Below are 14,982 nucleotides of genomic sequence, written 5' to 3'. Positions count from 1 at the left end.
CCCCAGCAAGGCAGCCAGGCACCAGTCTCATTTCATCTATTTACTGTGGATGTCACTGTCACCGTCCCAGCCACTGGGAGGGGCACACAGCTTTAACCCCTGTGTGCGGAGGGGGAGGGGGAGACATTTGAGATTACAAAACTGACTATGTACATGGGGTGTCCTGGGGATGAGTCACCTGCGCACACATGGTGGGCACAGGGGGGTGGGGTCTAAAGCTCAGGCAGGACAGGGTGGGTGTACACTGGGCAGGGGAGGTGTGCATGTGAGGACATGCTGGGCAAGGGTTTAGGAAGCATCACAAACATTGCCAAGATCGCCTTGGAATCCTGGTGGGGCGGGGTTACCTCTGGGCTTTCTCAGGTGCCCCCACTTTAGAAGTGGGCCTTGGATGAGAGCCACTACCCACTCTCAAGTTCCCAGCTGCAACCTTAATGCCCAGAGTAGCGATAGAGAAGCCGTAGGAATAGGGTCAAGGGTGCACCCCCGCCCCTCCATCATCTCTCCAGACCTGAGGGCACTCCACCCTTCTTAACATTGACAAAGAACACAGCCCAGTATACCTGTACAGGGTGTGGGGCTAAGGCAAGCAGGGCACTTGGAAGGCCAGGACTATGCAGGCAGTGAAGGGGACCCAGGGTCTGTGGTAGAAAACGGACAACTCTGGTCTTGGGAGAACTGCCGTGGAGAAGTGTCTCTGGGGCACCCCATCAGGTAGAGCCATCTACAACCCTCAAGCATCACCTTGGAGACCAGACTCCAGGGAAACCCCCGAGGCGTCTCCATAGAGACAGATTGGCACTTAGGGACCACCACAGATGGGTCACTGAGATGTCTACAAAGACAGACCTGGCCATTAGGGAGACCCAGCTTCACCCTCTGTACCCCAGGGGATAGGGAAGGTCCCTGTGGTGGCTGGATTCAGAGGTGGCAGCATCCTCCCAGGTGCCAGGGAGAGAAGGCCCCTAGCTGACCCGATACGTCGATGTGTTCTTGGGCTCTGTGCTGGGCACACACCAGTCACCGGCCTCCTGGATGGTCTGATAGTGGCGCCAGGCAGACTTGTTGTAGACAGGCAGGCGCTCCACTGAGTCCGTGGACAGGGCCTAGGGAGAATTGCCATCAGCCTCCTGATTCCTCCTCACTCCTCAGCACACTACCCTTTCCCACCTGGGCCCTGATGATCTCTCCCCCTGGCATCCTAACCCATGTCTAAGTCAGCCCCATAACCAGACACTAGCTGAGACACGACCCCAGACCCAGAAAAGCCCTTAAAAGGGTCTGAACCTTCTGTATCTTGCTCTGGTCCATTCCAGAAAGCTGTTCCCTCAAAGGTCATGGAGGTAAAAAGGAGAGAGGGAGGAGGCTGGGCTGTGTGGTCTCTATCAATTACCAGGGCACATTGCCTCTCAGTGGAAGGCCAAGATCTGTAAGGCCCCCTTTCTTCCAAGCCTGAGTCCTCTGAAAAGGGGCTCTACTCACAGACCCTGGAACCCCTGAAATTCCCTACCACGTTAGTTTAAAGTTACAGTGCTTGAGCCAAGGCCCAGCTCTGAGTCTGGAGGCAGGATGAGGGCTAGGTAGAAACCTGCTAGCAGCAAACTTGCTCCCCGCGGGCCTCACCTTGAGATAGATGACAGCATCTGTCCCAAAGCCCTCCATAGAGAAGAGCTGCAAGTCCCCTTGGAAGTACTTGGCGTAGAGACGGGAAATGGGGAGTCCATATCCAAAGCCAGCCTGCAGATAAGCCACAGGTCAGAAAGGGAGCTGGGGATGCCTGGCTAGGGACAGGCAGGGGTGATGGAGCAGGGGTGGGGAAGGGTCACTTCTGGAGCAGATGGGAGTCGGTGGCAGGCAGGGGAATTGGAGAGGAAGCAGAGAGGGAAGCTGGACAGGAGAGCTCTACCCGGAGGCCGGGGTGGTCGCGAGCACCTTGGAGCCCATTCCCTAAGCCCAGCGCTGCCTATCCACGGGAGGTGGGACAGAGGTGCTGGTGAAGCAATAAAGCGAAGAAAGGGAAGAGAGAGCACTGAGGAAAAGTAACAGATAGGCGACGGGCCGATGGTCAGCAGGCAGGGGGCTTTCAGCTAGCAGCGGAGAGATGGGAGGACCAGATTCAGGACAGGAGACCCGTCACCGCCCCGCCATGGGGAAGGTGGAGTATGCTTGGAAGTTAAGGAAGCAGGAGCCAGGGGGACTGGAGGAAGCCATCTCACCAGCGGGGTACCCCCAGTGCCAGGCTGGGGTGTGGGGGCTGTGGAGTACATGTAGCTGAAGAGCCTCTCAATCTTCCTCAAGGGGACACCCCCACCTCGGTCACTCATCTAGGAGACAAGGGACCAGTGAGATACCCTCCAGGGTTATCGTCTCTACTCCTCACCCTCATCCCTGTGACCTCCCCAGGTCAAGTCAAGGGTCACATACTTTGATGGACAGATCTTCTTCACCCAAGGCCACCATAATCTTGATAGGGGGGAGAGTGAGGCTGGACTCGTGGCTTTCCACAGTGGCCCGCATGGCATTCTGGGGAGGGGATGGAGGACACAGTGAGGGACGCGCCACCAAAGCTGAGGGCCAAGGGCCGACCCTCCCCGCCTCCCCTGAGAAGGGCAGCCTTCTTACCTTGAAGAGCTCGAAGAGCATGTGGTAGAGGTGGGAAGGGACGTAGACCATGTGAATGGGCTGGTTGGTGTTGGTTGCTGTGGGAATCAAGACCACGGAGAGGAGCACAGCGCAAGGTAACCCTCCACAATCTTATCTACAGTGTGACCCTGCGGCCCTCCTTCCTGCAGAGCAGACCTCCCTCCCTCTCCCCACAGCTGTAACAAACATGTGGCTGTGTCCCTTCCAAGCTGCCGTAGCTAGCAACCCTTGGAAGGTACAAGTTCAGTCCTGCTTTGCCCAGCTTCCTGGGAGGGGGTTCTGGCTCCAACCACTCCACCTGGGGCTGGCCACCCAGGCATCTCTTAATTAAGCCATTGTGTTCCGGGGAGGTATCCCAATCACACATCACTCTCCCTGGCCTTTGTCCTCTGACCCCACATCATGTCCTTGTTCACTTACAAGGACAATGACATCAGCCTGTCAGTTACAAGGCTTTGAAATTAGCTGCTGTATTTACATGTTCAGTGGTTAACTGTCACAGGTCCCAACCTCCCCAGCACCAAGAATGTAAGCTCTGTGAGAGCAAGAGCCTGCCTGCCTTCTTTACATGCTGCATGTGCCGAGTAATAAGCAGTTATCCAACAAATTAGTAACACAGAACAGCTCCCCTCTAGGGGAACCTGATCCTCCACCCAGCTTGCCTAACACACATGCACACACACACGCGCACGCGCACATGCACGCACACACGCACAGAGCCTCATTTGCTTACCATTAACTTCCTGGATCTCTAGGTCAGGTGAAGCCATATAATACTTGTCGCACAGGAGCTTGGCCATGTCATAGGCATCTGAGAGGAGAGGGAACCACTCAGGTTATGGGTGGCTGACGCAGCATGCACGAACATTGGGCATCACCAACAAGAAACCCATGGGGACATGCCCCTCCCCCCCCCCACACTGGGAATGGGTCACCCTCTGGCCAGGTAATCTGGGAGGGGTCCCTGGAGCTCCTTTGTGGGCCGGACCTATGGGGGGGCTCACCTTTCACCACATCAGACACGCTGCAGTTGGGGTCGATGCTGCCAATGTGTTTGGGGTGAGCTGGGTTGGTACCCCCATCAAAGATGAGGGCTGTAGGCAGAGGGAAGGAAGGGCGTTGCTGGCTAGTTCACGGGGCCTAGGCCTCTGTCTCCCTAAACATCCCACCCTGCACCTCATTTGTAAGTGCTCTGTAGGCCTGTGCTAGCCATGCCCCCCAAGTCCTGTCTTCTCCCCAGGTCAGGCCTTCCAGAGCCTCTGCGCCCTGCAGCAGCCCTCCCAAAGGCTTCTCCCACAGCACACCCTGTTAAGTGTACTTTTTTTTCTTTTTGACAGAGTTTCTCTGTGTAGTCCTGGCTATCCTGGAACTCGCTATATAGACCAGGCTGGCCTCAAACTCAGAGATCCACCTACCTCTGCCTCCCAAGCGCTGGGGATTAAAGGCATGTGCAGCACCAATGCCTGGCTTATTTTTATTTATTTAAGTTTTTTTTTGAGACAAAGTCTCACGATGTAGCTAAGTTTGGCCTCAAACATGTGATCCTCCAGTCTCAGCCTCCCAGGTTCTAGGATCAAAGGCATGTGCTACCACACCTGACTTAAACCAGTAACTCTTCAGTTCCTGAATGGTACTTAGGCCTCTGGGCATAGTGGCTGAAGTGGGGGGCCCCCTACTTTCCTGTCAGGGGTGGTGCCCCTCCGTGGCATGCCCTGCCCGCACCCCTTGCCCTCTCCGAGGCCTCCAGAGCTCACTGTGTTGGTTGATGAGCATGCGGATGGAGATGCGGCTGAGGTAGAAGCGGTCCAAGAAGTACTGAATGTTCTGGTTGGAGACCGGGTCATCGCCATAAGTGTCCTTATACTCCAGCACTCCCTGCGCCATGGTGGGCACCACGTCATTGTGCCGGTTCCGGATGGTGACCAGGGCATCGGTGAACCTTCCGAGAAGGCAGACATTTGCCCCTATCCAGTCTCAGGCTTGGGGGCACCCCCGGCTCTCCTTTATTCTCAACTTCCTTTCACTTTCTTCACTTTCTCTATCCTTCCCAGCCCCACGGAGGCACAGTGCTCGCCCGCCTCAAGCCCATCCTCATTCTCCCAGCTGCCCATCCATCTTCCTGCTCACACCTAAAGCTCTTAGTTCCTCTGAAGGTCTGTTCCTGAGGGCAGGGTTCCCACATCTGCTTGGCATACTGATAACTGGAGACTGCAATCTCTCCCAGCCGACCTGGGTTTCCCAGAAGTAGCCTGTCTCCCCTTTTCTTGGGGTATCCCTGAAGGTAGGGGCCTTTCCCTGCATCCGGCTGGCATTCCATCTTTGGGGCCCTGACCAAGATGTCCTTGCCTGCACCCGCCTTCTTGTCCCTGAAGAGGGTGCTCACTCACTGGCTTAGGGTCCGGTGATCCTCCGGGTCCTTGTCCAGGAATTCCATGATGTCCAGCAGACTCTGGACATACCTGTGTGAAGGGAGAAAGGCCATGAGCTCAGCTGAGACTACACAAGCTCCCTCCCACCCCCTCAGACACCACAGTAGGTAGCACACAGAGCTGAACCGGCTGACAATCAACACTCCATTTTGTCCGCTCTAGGTCTCCCTGACAACCTAGTAAGTTGTACAAGGAAACCTTGCATCCGATAGTTCCCTTCCAGCACATTTCTTTGCTTCAGAACCCTGTAACAGCAACCTTAGGAGGGACCAGAAATCACCCCCTCCTTGAGGCTGCATAGAACAGGGACTGAGGCCCAACTGTACCAAAGGCCATAGTAACCGAGGGCTCAGGTATCCACCTGCCTTGCTGGGCACTGTTATAAACTGAGATCCTGGCGCCTCCCACAGGGGGCTAAGGCGTCTAATAGACTACAGGTGTATCTGGCAGCTAGCTGGCAAAGGGCCTCCCCCACAGTGACCTGGACCTGCCGAGGGAACCCCAGGTTAGAAAGGTGAGCAGGTGTGGCTAGTTCTGTGCTTAGGTGGGACCCGGGAGGCTCATTCTTCCCTGTAACACCAGTGAGCAGGGTGGGTGTGGGTGGACCCTGCTGTCTGCTCCACCTATAGTCTTGGCCAGAGGGCCAGGTCTCCTCTCCTGAGTGTCTACATATGAGGTGGGTCTGCCTGCAGCAGCAGATGGTGCCAATCTGATACCACTGACCCCTTGCCCCACTGAGGTATGACTTTAGCTTCCCCTACAGATAGGCCCGGCCTGTAGCTTGTTCTGGAAAGGTGAAAGTACCAGCCTCCCTCTGCTCCCTATGACAAAAACACCTCTGGCCTAAGGATGGGAAGGGCTACCTGGAGCCCTGTCAGGGAGAGCTCTTGAGGTCCAGCAGTGTCTCTTGAGGAGACACTAGATCAGGACCTATTCCAAAGCACTCAGCCCTCTAAGAAGGGAGGCAAGAGCCGGGCGGTGGTGGCACAGGCCTTTAATCCCCGCACTCAGGAGGCAGAGCCAGGCAGATCTCTGTGAGTTCGAGGCCAGCCTGATCTATAGAGCGAGATCCAGGACAGGCACCAAAAAACTACACAGAGAAACCCTGTTTTGAAACCTGTCCCCCCCCCCCAAAAAAAGGGAGGCAAGAATGAACTCTTGAGCAGTGTCCCAGCTGGGTAGGCGTCCAGCAAGGCCTCATGGGTCTCTAGAGCTCCGGCCACCTACAGGGCTGCCCCTGCTCTGGATCTCACCTCGGTCTCCACTCAAGCTCTCTTGTGTGCAGAATGCCCTTCTCTCTGCATCCCACAACCAACATCAGAGAAGAGTTAGTTCCCCTGGGTTCTGGTGTGGCCCCGGGGAAGCCACGGAACTTCTCTGGGTTTGTTTCTCCACCAGGAAGGTGGAAGCTCTTCTTCTTACTTCCCACCACACGGGGCGGGGGGGGGGGGGGGGGGGGGGGGGGGGGGGGGCGGCGTTCGGGATGCTCAGCTCCACTGCCGCCTGTGCCCCAGGCTACGAGTCATGCCAAGCTGCAGGCTACCCTGCACTGGGGGCAGGGACAGGCTCCTCCTCCCTGTCCTTCCTAGCATGAGACCTGTGGGAGCTGCTCTTCTGGCTCACTAGCTGGGGACAGGATGGACAGAGAGAGACCAGCTTCCTGTCAGACTGTCTTCACCCCCACCCACAGCACACATCTACATCAGGAGGACCTCAGCCTCCTCAGAGAGGTGTGACAGCTGACCCTCGCGGAGCTCCCGCTAGGACCTGACCACTGCTGCCTACCTGGGCTCGGAGGCCCACATCCGGCCTCTAATCGCTGCTAGATGAAGGGGCCCTGAGGAAGAGGGGGCTTGGGAGAGAAGCCACGAGTGTGAACGTGTGGGAGAGGGAAGGGGACAGAGGAGGTGGCAACAGTTAGAAGGTGGGGCCACATGACCCCTGCTCAAGATCCAAGGTGGGTGGGGACAGAAGGGTCAGAGGCAGGAGGCTCTGTGCACACCCAGAGGTAGAAATGGACAGGGTCCCAGTTTCCAAGCCCACGCAGGGCTGCGTGGTGAACTTCCAAGGGAATAGGTGCAACTGGTTACATGGGCAATGACATGAACAAAGGGCGCCGGACATATTGACGAAGGTAGTACTGTTGGAGTTGCTGTGGGGACACTGTGGAGACTCACATCCCTGTCTGCCCCTCAAAGAGCCATTTCCATAGGCAAACAGTGCTGGGTGTAGCCCTGTGACCCAGGGGGGACCACGGGAGGATTTAGTTCAGGGCCCATGATCTAGCCCTGAGGTACCATGGGCCTGGCCTTCCATGTTACCTAGGATAGAGCTGGATTCTCCAGAGAGAGACACTGGCATGGGCTACTTGGGTAGCCCCTCTCTAGAGCCAGGGAAGGGCAGAGAGGCAGGCTAAAGGCAGAGTCTGCATCCAGGTCTGGAGGGGAAGGCCCTCCTTGGTAAAATCTAGTGTTCCCAATCCCCCGCAAAGATAACACAGAGACACTCCCACCCACCCCCTAGACAATACCCTCCAGGGAGTGGAATGCAGGCCCGAAGGGAGAGGCAAGCAGCAGAGGGAGAAGGGTGTGCAGCCACCTGCAAGTAGTGTGTGGGAGTGGAAAGATGGCTGAGCCAAGGGAGCGAGTGTGTAAGTGTAAAGAGTGTGTGTATCTGTGGGTGTGGACCGGCATCAACAGCAGCTGGGGACAAGGGTGTGAACCAGGCCACGGCCACGTGAGGGAGATGGCTATTGGCATGAAGGGAGACAGTGGACGTATCTCACTCACATCTGGGGTCACTCTGTGAGTGGGCAGCAGGCTCGGGCTTGGACACTGGCTGTTCCCGAAGGCCACTAGGATGCACCAGCCCAACTGCAAAATGGGGTTCACAGCAGGAGCCTCAGGGTGGCGTAGGACTTAGCTTTAAAAAATGCCTTGGGCCGGGCGGTGGTGGTGCACGCCTTTAATCCCAGCACTCGGGAGGCAGAGCCAGGTGGATCTCTGTGAGTTCAAGGCCAGCCTGGTCTCCAAAGCGAGTTCCAGGCTACACAGAGAAACCCTGTCTCGAAAAAAAACCAAATCTCTGTGAGTTCAAGGCCAGCCTGGTCTCCAAAGCGAGTTCCAGGCTACACAGAGAAACCCTGTCTTGAAAAAAAACCAAAAAAAAAAAATGCCTTGGGGGATCACTACCTGTGGGGCTACTCATCGGCTACCTAGCTTGGGCCAGGAGGGACAGGCTGGCTGGATTACTGTAGGTTCCAGCTCCTGTTGGTGGGCCTTCTGCCTCTTTGTCTGCTCAGGACAGGGGCTACCTGGCTTCTGTAGGGTGGGAGGGGGGCTATCCATAGGCAGAGCCTGGGGTCCACACACTTTGTGGACAAACCAGGGAGGTGGGTGAGAGGGTGATGTCCATACACACACACCACACCCACACCCACACCCTCTCCCACTGAATCACCCCCCCTCCACACACTCCTTCCAACTCCACAAAGCTCAGTGACAGGGGTGTGACTCACTGGCTGTGTTTCCTAGAGGTGCCTCCCCACCTGTCCAAGCCTCGTCAGGTGGTCTTCCTCCTGAGAGGAACCAATGGACACCTCTCTGGACCCTGGTAGCACGTAGGTAGGACCAGGAGATGTATCATTCCTGTAGGTGAGCCCTACATTTCCACAGGCTTGCATGGAATGTGGAAATCACCGCCCTAGGGCATAACCCCATACAAAGCCTTTTTCCTGTCCCTTCCCAAATGCAGCCTCCAGAACCCACGACCTGGGTTCAAATCCACCACTACTCCCCTAACTGACTTTAGCCAAGGTTCCTCACTTCCTGAGCCTCCATCTCTCATCTGGAGACGGTGAGAGACTCACTCACTAGGGAAAGTCATGAAGCTTACAGACCATCTACATCGGTATCTAGAATGGACCTAGGGAAGTCATGAAGCTTACAGACCATCTATGTCGACATCTAGAATGGACCTAGGGAAGTCATGAAGCTTATAGACCATCTATGTCGACATCTAGAATGGACCTAGGGAAGTCATGAAGCTTATAGACCATCTACGTCGGCATCTAGAATGGACCTAGGGAAGTCATTAAGCTTATAGACCATCTATGTCGACATCTAGAATGGACCTAGGGAAGTCATGAAGCTTACAGACCATCTACGTCGGCATCTAGAATGGACCTAGGGAAGTCATGAAGCTTATAGACCATCTATGTCGACATCTAGAATGGACCTAGGGAAGTCATGAAGCTTATAGACCATCTACGTCGGCATCTAGAATGGACCTAGGGAAGTCATGAAGCTTATAGACCAGCTACATTGGCATCTAGAATGGACCTAGGGAAGTCATGAAGCTTATAGACCAGCTACATTGGCATCTAGAATGGACCTAGGGAAGTCATGAAGCTTACAGACCATCTACGTCGGCATCTAGAATGGACCTAGGGAAGTCATGAAGCTTACAGACCATCTACGTCAGCATCTAGAATGGACCTAGGGAAGTCATTAAGCTTGCAGACCATCTACATTGGTATCTAGAATGGACCTAGGGAAGTCATTAAGCTTGCAGACCATCTACATTGGTATCTAGAATGGCCCCTGATGTTCCAACACCCTCAGGTATGCTGTCTTCTTGGCATACCCCTTGTCCTCATTGCTTCATTGCCTCTGAAACTTCCGACATAATACCACCTTTGACCTACAGGGGTGGCTGCCCAGAAGCATGGGACTGTGGCTGGTACTGTCCAAATTCTAGCTGTATGCCGGCTAGTTTTATGTCAACTTGACACAAACCAGGGTCACTGCAGAGGAGGGAGCATCAACTGAGAGAATGCCTCCATAACACTGGACTGTAGGGAAGTCTGTAGGGCATTTTTCAAATTAGTGGTTGATGCAGGAGGGTCCAGCCCATTGTGGGTGGGGCCATCCCTGGGCTGGTGGTCCTGGGTTCTATAAGAAAGCAGGCTGAGTAAGCCATGGGGTGCCAGCTAGTCCTGACTTCCTTCACTAATGGACTATGATGTGGAAGTGTATACCAAATGAACCCTTTCCTTCCCAGCTTGCTTGGGGTCATGGCAAACCCCTTGGCATGCTCCCGTATGCTGAACCATCCACTAGGGAAGTGTTTTCTCTGACTTTACCCCGCCTGCTGTGTCCTGGCATTCCTTCCAAGAATAAGTCAGGCTAAGCCCCAAGATGTCTCACAGACTCAGGAAGAGGAGCCACAGGTGGTCCAGCGGCCCCCTGCCCTCCACACCTTCCTGAATGCCTCAGAACAGTGTCTTGGGAGGGGTCTGAGAAGTCCTGTCATGAAGTTAGAGACCAGCTGGTGAGTCAGCCAGGCCAGTCATCCGGACAGACTGGAGGAGGGCTGGGAGAACAGATGGTACCTTCTGTCTCCTCCCCACGGCTCAGCTCGGCCACCCTGTGATAAGACACGCAGATTGGCTCAGTGGTCCTGAACCTCCCGGTGTAGGGCTCAGTGATGAGCAACCTAGCCGGGCCACCTGAAAATCAGACCCTGCCCCCCACCCACCCTTTACCTTCTCAGTGATAGTCACAGCACCCTCTCCCCCACACTTCTTTCTAGCTTTGGAGTATCCAAGTCCTTCTGTGTATCCATTTCAATTTTCCCGTTTGTTTTGCTTTGAAACATGTTTCACTCTGTTGCCTAGGCTGGTCTTAAAACTCCTGAACTTACTCTCCTCCTGCTTGAACCTCCCAACCACTAGGAAAACAGGTACTGCCTCCACCCTGCTCCGTTTTCCCCATGACTTCCGTCGGCATGCATTGTGCACCCAAAACACACCTGGCCTTGTGTGTGCAACCCTGTCCCTTACTGGAGCCTGTCTCTCTAGAATAAGCCGGGGAGATACACACCAATGTGCACACACAATGCTGGAAGGCACCAAAGAACTGCAGAACACCCTGGCGGGGACTGTAGGAGAGAGGGTTATGGCGGACGTGTTCCATCTACACTTTGGTGTTTTACAAGTGTCCAAATGGACACTTCTGCAAGGGGAGATGTCATAATCAATGCCATTTCATAAACCAACCAACCAACAGACAAAAAGGCCCTAGCCTTCCCTGCTCACGGCTACTCCACGTTTGCCCTGCATGTTGTTTGCCCTGCCGCTGAGTCTTTGTGTGTGTGTGTGTGTGTGTGTGTGTGTGTGTGTGTGTGTGTGTGTGTGATCCTGAGACTTGAGCACGGGGCCTCATCTAGAGCAGGCAACTGCTTTACCACTGACCTACAGTCTCAGCCCTTTGTTTACTTTGAGACAGGGTCTCACTAAATTCCTCAGGCTGGCCTTAAAATCATGATTGTCCTACCTCAGCCCTCGAGCTGGCATGATAGGCCTGCACCTCTAGTACGGCCCAAACTACTTCTCAGCTGCTGAGGGACAACCCAGGGCTTTGGCATGCTGGGAAAAGGCATGTTTTTATCACTGAGCTGCATAGTCAGCTGCCATTTGCTTAGACACGGGACAGTGTTGGGTCCATAGGTATGACCCAAGTTCCCAAGTCCTAGGGGAACCTTGGTCATCCCGCATTGCAAATCCTGAAGACTAGATTTCTGTCCAGTTGCCACAAAAATCTATTGATGACCAGCCAGGGACATGCCCAGGGACAGACACACCTTTGTTTACGTTTCATGTGAGGTTATTGGCTAATGACCTCCAGTTACCCAGCTCCAGACAGAGTTCTGTGCCTACGGCTACCTGTAATAAACTTGATCCCTGCCCTTGAACTCTTCGGGGACTGTATTGTCTGTGTTTAACTGAGTGCTTTCCCAATACTCAAGACAGATAACTGTCTTGCCACTTGGATAACTGCATCGTCTTCTTGTTTCTTGTTTTCTCCAAGTTACCTGGGCAAACAGGGCCTTGGGCTCCCGGAGCAGGCCAAGGGTTATTGCTGACATTAGCATGACTTTTGCTCTTAACTGAGAAAGCTGCACTTCCTTGGATGGACCCTAGCTTCCTAGAGAAAGTAGAATGGTGAGACACAGACTGAACTTGACCTTTGTCCCTGCTCAAGCTGAGGATTTCCACGTGATCCTGGCCAACTCCCCAGTCTCCTGGAGCCCCTGTGCCTAGCCTCTGTTTTAGCCTCTGACCTAAGAACATGGTGATAATGGAGGGGTGATGTCATGCGCAGGAGCTCACCAGCTCTGCACCAGTTGCACTGAGGGGGTGCCCAGCACTCGGTCGGGCAGCAGGTTAATCTCTTTCATGATGTTGGCCAGGCGCACGGGCAGCTCCTGCCGGAGGAAGGTGAAGGAAGTTTTCTCGCAGGCATTGCTGGATCCTGAGGGTAAGAGAGGGGCCAGTCAATAGCTGCAAAGCATAGGAACCGGCACACATGTGGAGGCTGGGCAGGCTGAAATGACCAAGTGACCTATCCATGGCACACAGTAAGGCAGCCCTCCTAACACAGCAGTGTTTGAGCCTTCCCCCAGAGAACCCACCACCCGGCTTGACACTTCAGGAGAGGTATCACCTACTGAGCCCCAGCTAAAACCCCATCTCTTTAACCAGGGAGACAAGATGTTCCTGGGGCTCATTCTGAACTGTCCTGGCCTAAGTCACCTCACTTTTCTGCCCATCCCTCTAGGTAGGCACTGATTTCAGGTAACTTGCCCAGGGGGCAGAGGTACCGAAGCAATCCTTCCCTCCCTGGAGTGCTGTGCCTAGACCCCCAGGACTGTAGGAACTCAACGATATCCCTGAGGCAGCCCATCTCATCCAGGCTGAGGAAACAGATGGATGCCAATGGAGACTTGGCCATGCCTAATGACCATCTGTGAAGCAAATGGGGACCTTGGTCCAGGGTCAAGAGGGACAGGCAGTGGAGGAATGAGTAGTGTTAGCCTAGAGACAGGAGACCCAGGATCAAAACCAGGCTGCGCTTCGGTTACCCAGGGTATGCCACCATCCTTTTGAGGGGCTCAGTTTTCCCCATACGGGTGGGCTGGGCTCCTGCAGGCCCCTTCCAACTGTGACACTTTGCTCGGGCTTGAGAGTGAGTCCTGAAGGATTTCCCACACAGGCGAAGCTCAAGACTCCAACAGAACAGGGACACAAAGGCACTCCTGGAAAACAGGTGCCCAACTCTCGTCTGCCACCTCCCTGTCTTCCTGTCTGTGACGCAGCTGTAACCTAAGCCAACTCTCGAAAGACCTGGGCCCACTCCTGATCACCAGCTGGCACCATGGGAATGCCATGTAGACAGAGAGGGACACACAATGTCTCCATCCACCACTTGGCACAGCTTTCTCCTGCCCCAAAGCCACCTCCACCCCCAGAACACTGGTAGTGGGTGATCTTCAGAAACCCAGGGAGAGCCATGGGAAGATGTAAGCCACCTGACTACCTCATGGTAACTTGGGCTCTGCCCAACTAGAAACGGCTGCCAGGCCAGAACAGATTTGATCTTCAAGTGTCCTTGCCCAGTGGGCAGCTGCAGGGGTGGAGGCTCACCAGTCAGGGGAGCTCCTCCTGTCAGCACCTCCTACTCAGAGGGCCCCCTTCCCAGCTGCCCCGGGATTTCTCCCTCCTCGATCAGTTCAGAAGTACCCCACCCTCCGTGCACAGCATAGGTCTTCCAGATGACTGGATCTCCCTGGCAGTCCCAGCAGCATGTCCCCTATTTACTCCTGGTCTCCCACTCTCAGTAGTCAGGATCCCCCATTAGCTCTATCACGTCTGGATGGGGGTCCTATACCCCCACTGCCTCTTACTCTCCATGACTCCTCCCAACGCTTTCCCCGAGCCCCCATTCTTAATAACAGTGTGAAGGGGCACCCTTTAACTCTTTCTGGGCAGCCAGGCTTGCCTCGCCGTTTACCCATTCCTGCCCATACTCTTCCAAGCCAACCCGCCAGCCACCCAGAACCTCTTCCTCGGGTCGTTACCCTGTCATTGCCAGGGTCTCCTTCTCCGCGCCCACCGCCCCCTGTGCCCACCTACGCTGACTCCGTACCAAAGTCTAGAAACTGCTTCATGGACAGCGGGGACGGAGAGAACTTGCTGAAGTGCTCGATGTACTTGGGCGCCCCTGCTAGGGACGCATTCTTCAACAGCGCCCGGACCCAGCGCATGGCGACGGCGCCCGCGGCTCCGGCTCGGCTCCCGCTGCTGTCCCGGAGCTGGAGGAGCTGGCACCGGCCCTCCGCTTGGCCCAGCTCGGCCCGGAGAAGCGCTTCGACCGCCTCCTCCCTATCCCTGCCCTGGCTGTACCTCCAACGCCTAGCCAATCGGCTTGTCCCTGCGCCTTGACGTCTCCAATGGCCGCGCACAAACAACTCCGGGAGAACCAATAGCCTTGCGCTTCGACACGTGGCTCTCCTCGGGGCCCACCCCCTTAACCGCGTAGGTGCTGGAGGTGGCCTGTTGTTTTCCGCCGCTGGTCTCAAGTCCCGCCTCCCGCCGCTAACTCCCCTAGACTTCTAAGGGGGCGAGCCCCGGGTTAACCCCTTCTTTCCCAGAGTCCCGCTAACCCTTCGGTTAGCCTTCTACTCTTGCCTTTCCCTGGCTCCTTCCCGCGTCTCCTTCTCTCTCCCTCTCCTTTAACCCTGTCTTCCCTGCCTTGTCTTTTTCCTAAAGGCACCTGTTTCACCTGTCTTGATGCCCACCTGTTCTGCCATAGGGGAGCTCTTGGTGGTTTTCCACTCCTGTGATGGACCCAGAAAGAACGCTTGCGAAATTGGGAACCAGGATGCAAGCCTATACTACTTACTTTCTCCTGTAAGCGTGGAACCCGCTAGCTCCCATAAATATCCAAGTGGCCCAGGAAGAGGTGGCGTTTTCTTTTCTCATGTGAAAAACATCTAAAATTGGGGTGGAAGTGTAGTTCAGAGGGTATGACACTTGCTTAGCATGCATGAAGCCCTATATTGATCCCTA

General features: G+C 55.2%; 1 protein-coding gene across 1 annotated transcript; it reads right to left on the bottom strand.

Moving 5' to 3' along the window:
- Positions 1-25: 25 nt before the first annotated feature.
- Positions 26-14,303, bottom strand: Pdk2 (pyruvate dehydrogenase kinase 2). The gene is made up of 11 exons (XM_052759688.1): positions 14,060-14,303; positions 12,244-12,385; positions 5,031-5,102; positions 4,398-4,582; positions 3,648-3,737; positions 3,377-3,454; positions 2,623-2,699; positions 2,425-2,523; positions 2,217-2,324; positions 1,624-1,737; positions 26-1,106 (listed from the first exon to the last, which is right to left on the bottom strand). The coding sequence occupies exons 1-11, from the start codon at positions 14,175-14,177 to the stop codon at positions 966-968; spliced, it is 1,224 nt and encodes a 407-aa protein (XP_052615648.1). The 5' UTR covers positions 14,178-14,303; the 3' UTR covers positions 26-965.
- Positions 14,304-14,982: the final 679 nt, after the last annotated feature.

This window comes from Peromyscus californicus, unplaced genomic scaffold (genome assembly GCF_007827085.1).
Source record: "Peromyscus californicus insignis strain IS unplaced genomic scaffold, ASM782708v3 Scaffold_3__1_contigs__length_106647218, whole genome shotgun sequence".
NCBI classification, from domain to species: Eukaryota; Metazoa; Chordata; class Mammalia; order Rodentia; family Cricetidae; genus Peromyscus; species Peromyscus californicus.
The sequence above is the reverse complement of the archived record's forward strand: the minus strand, read 5'-3'. Positions and strand labels throughout refer to the sequence as shown.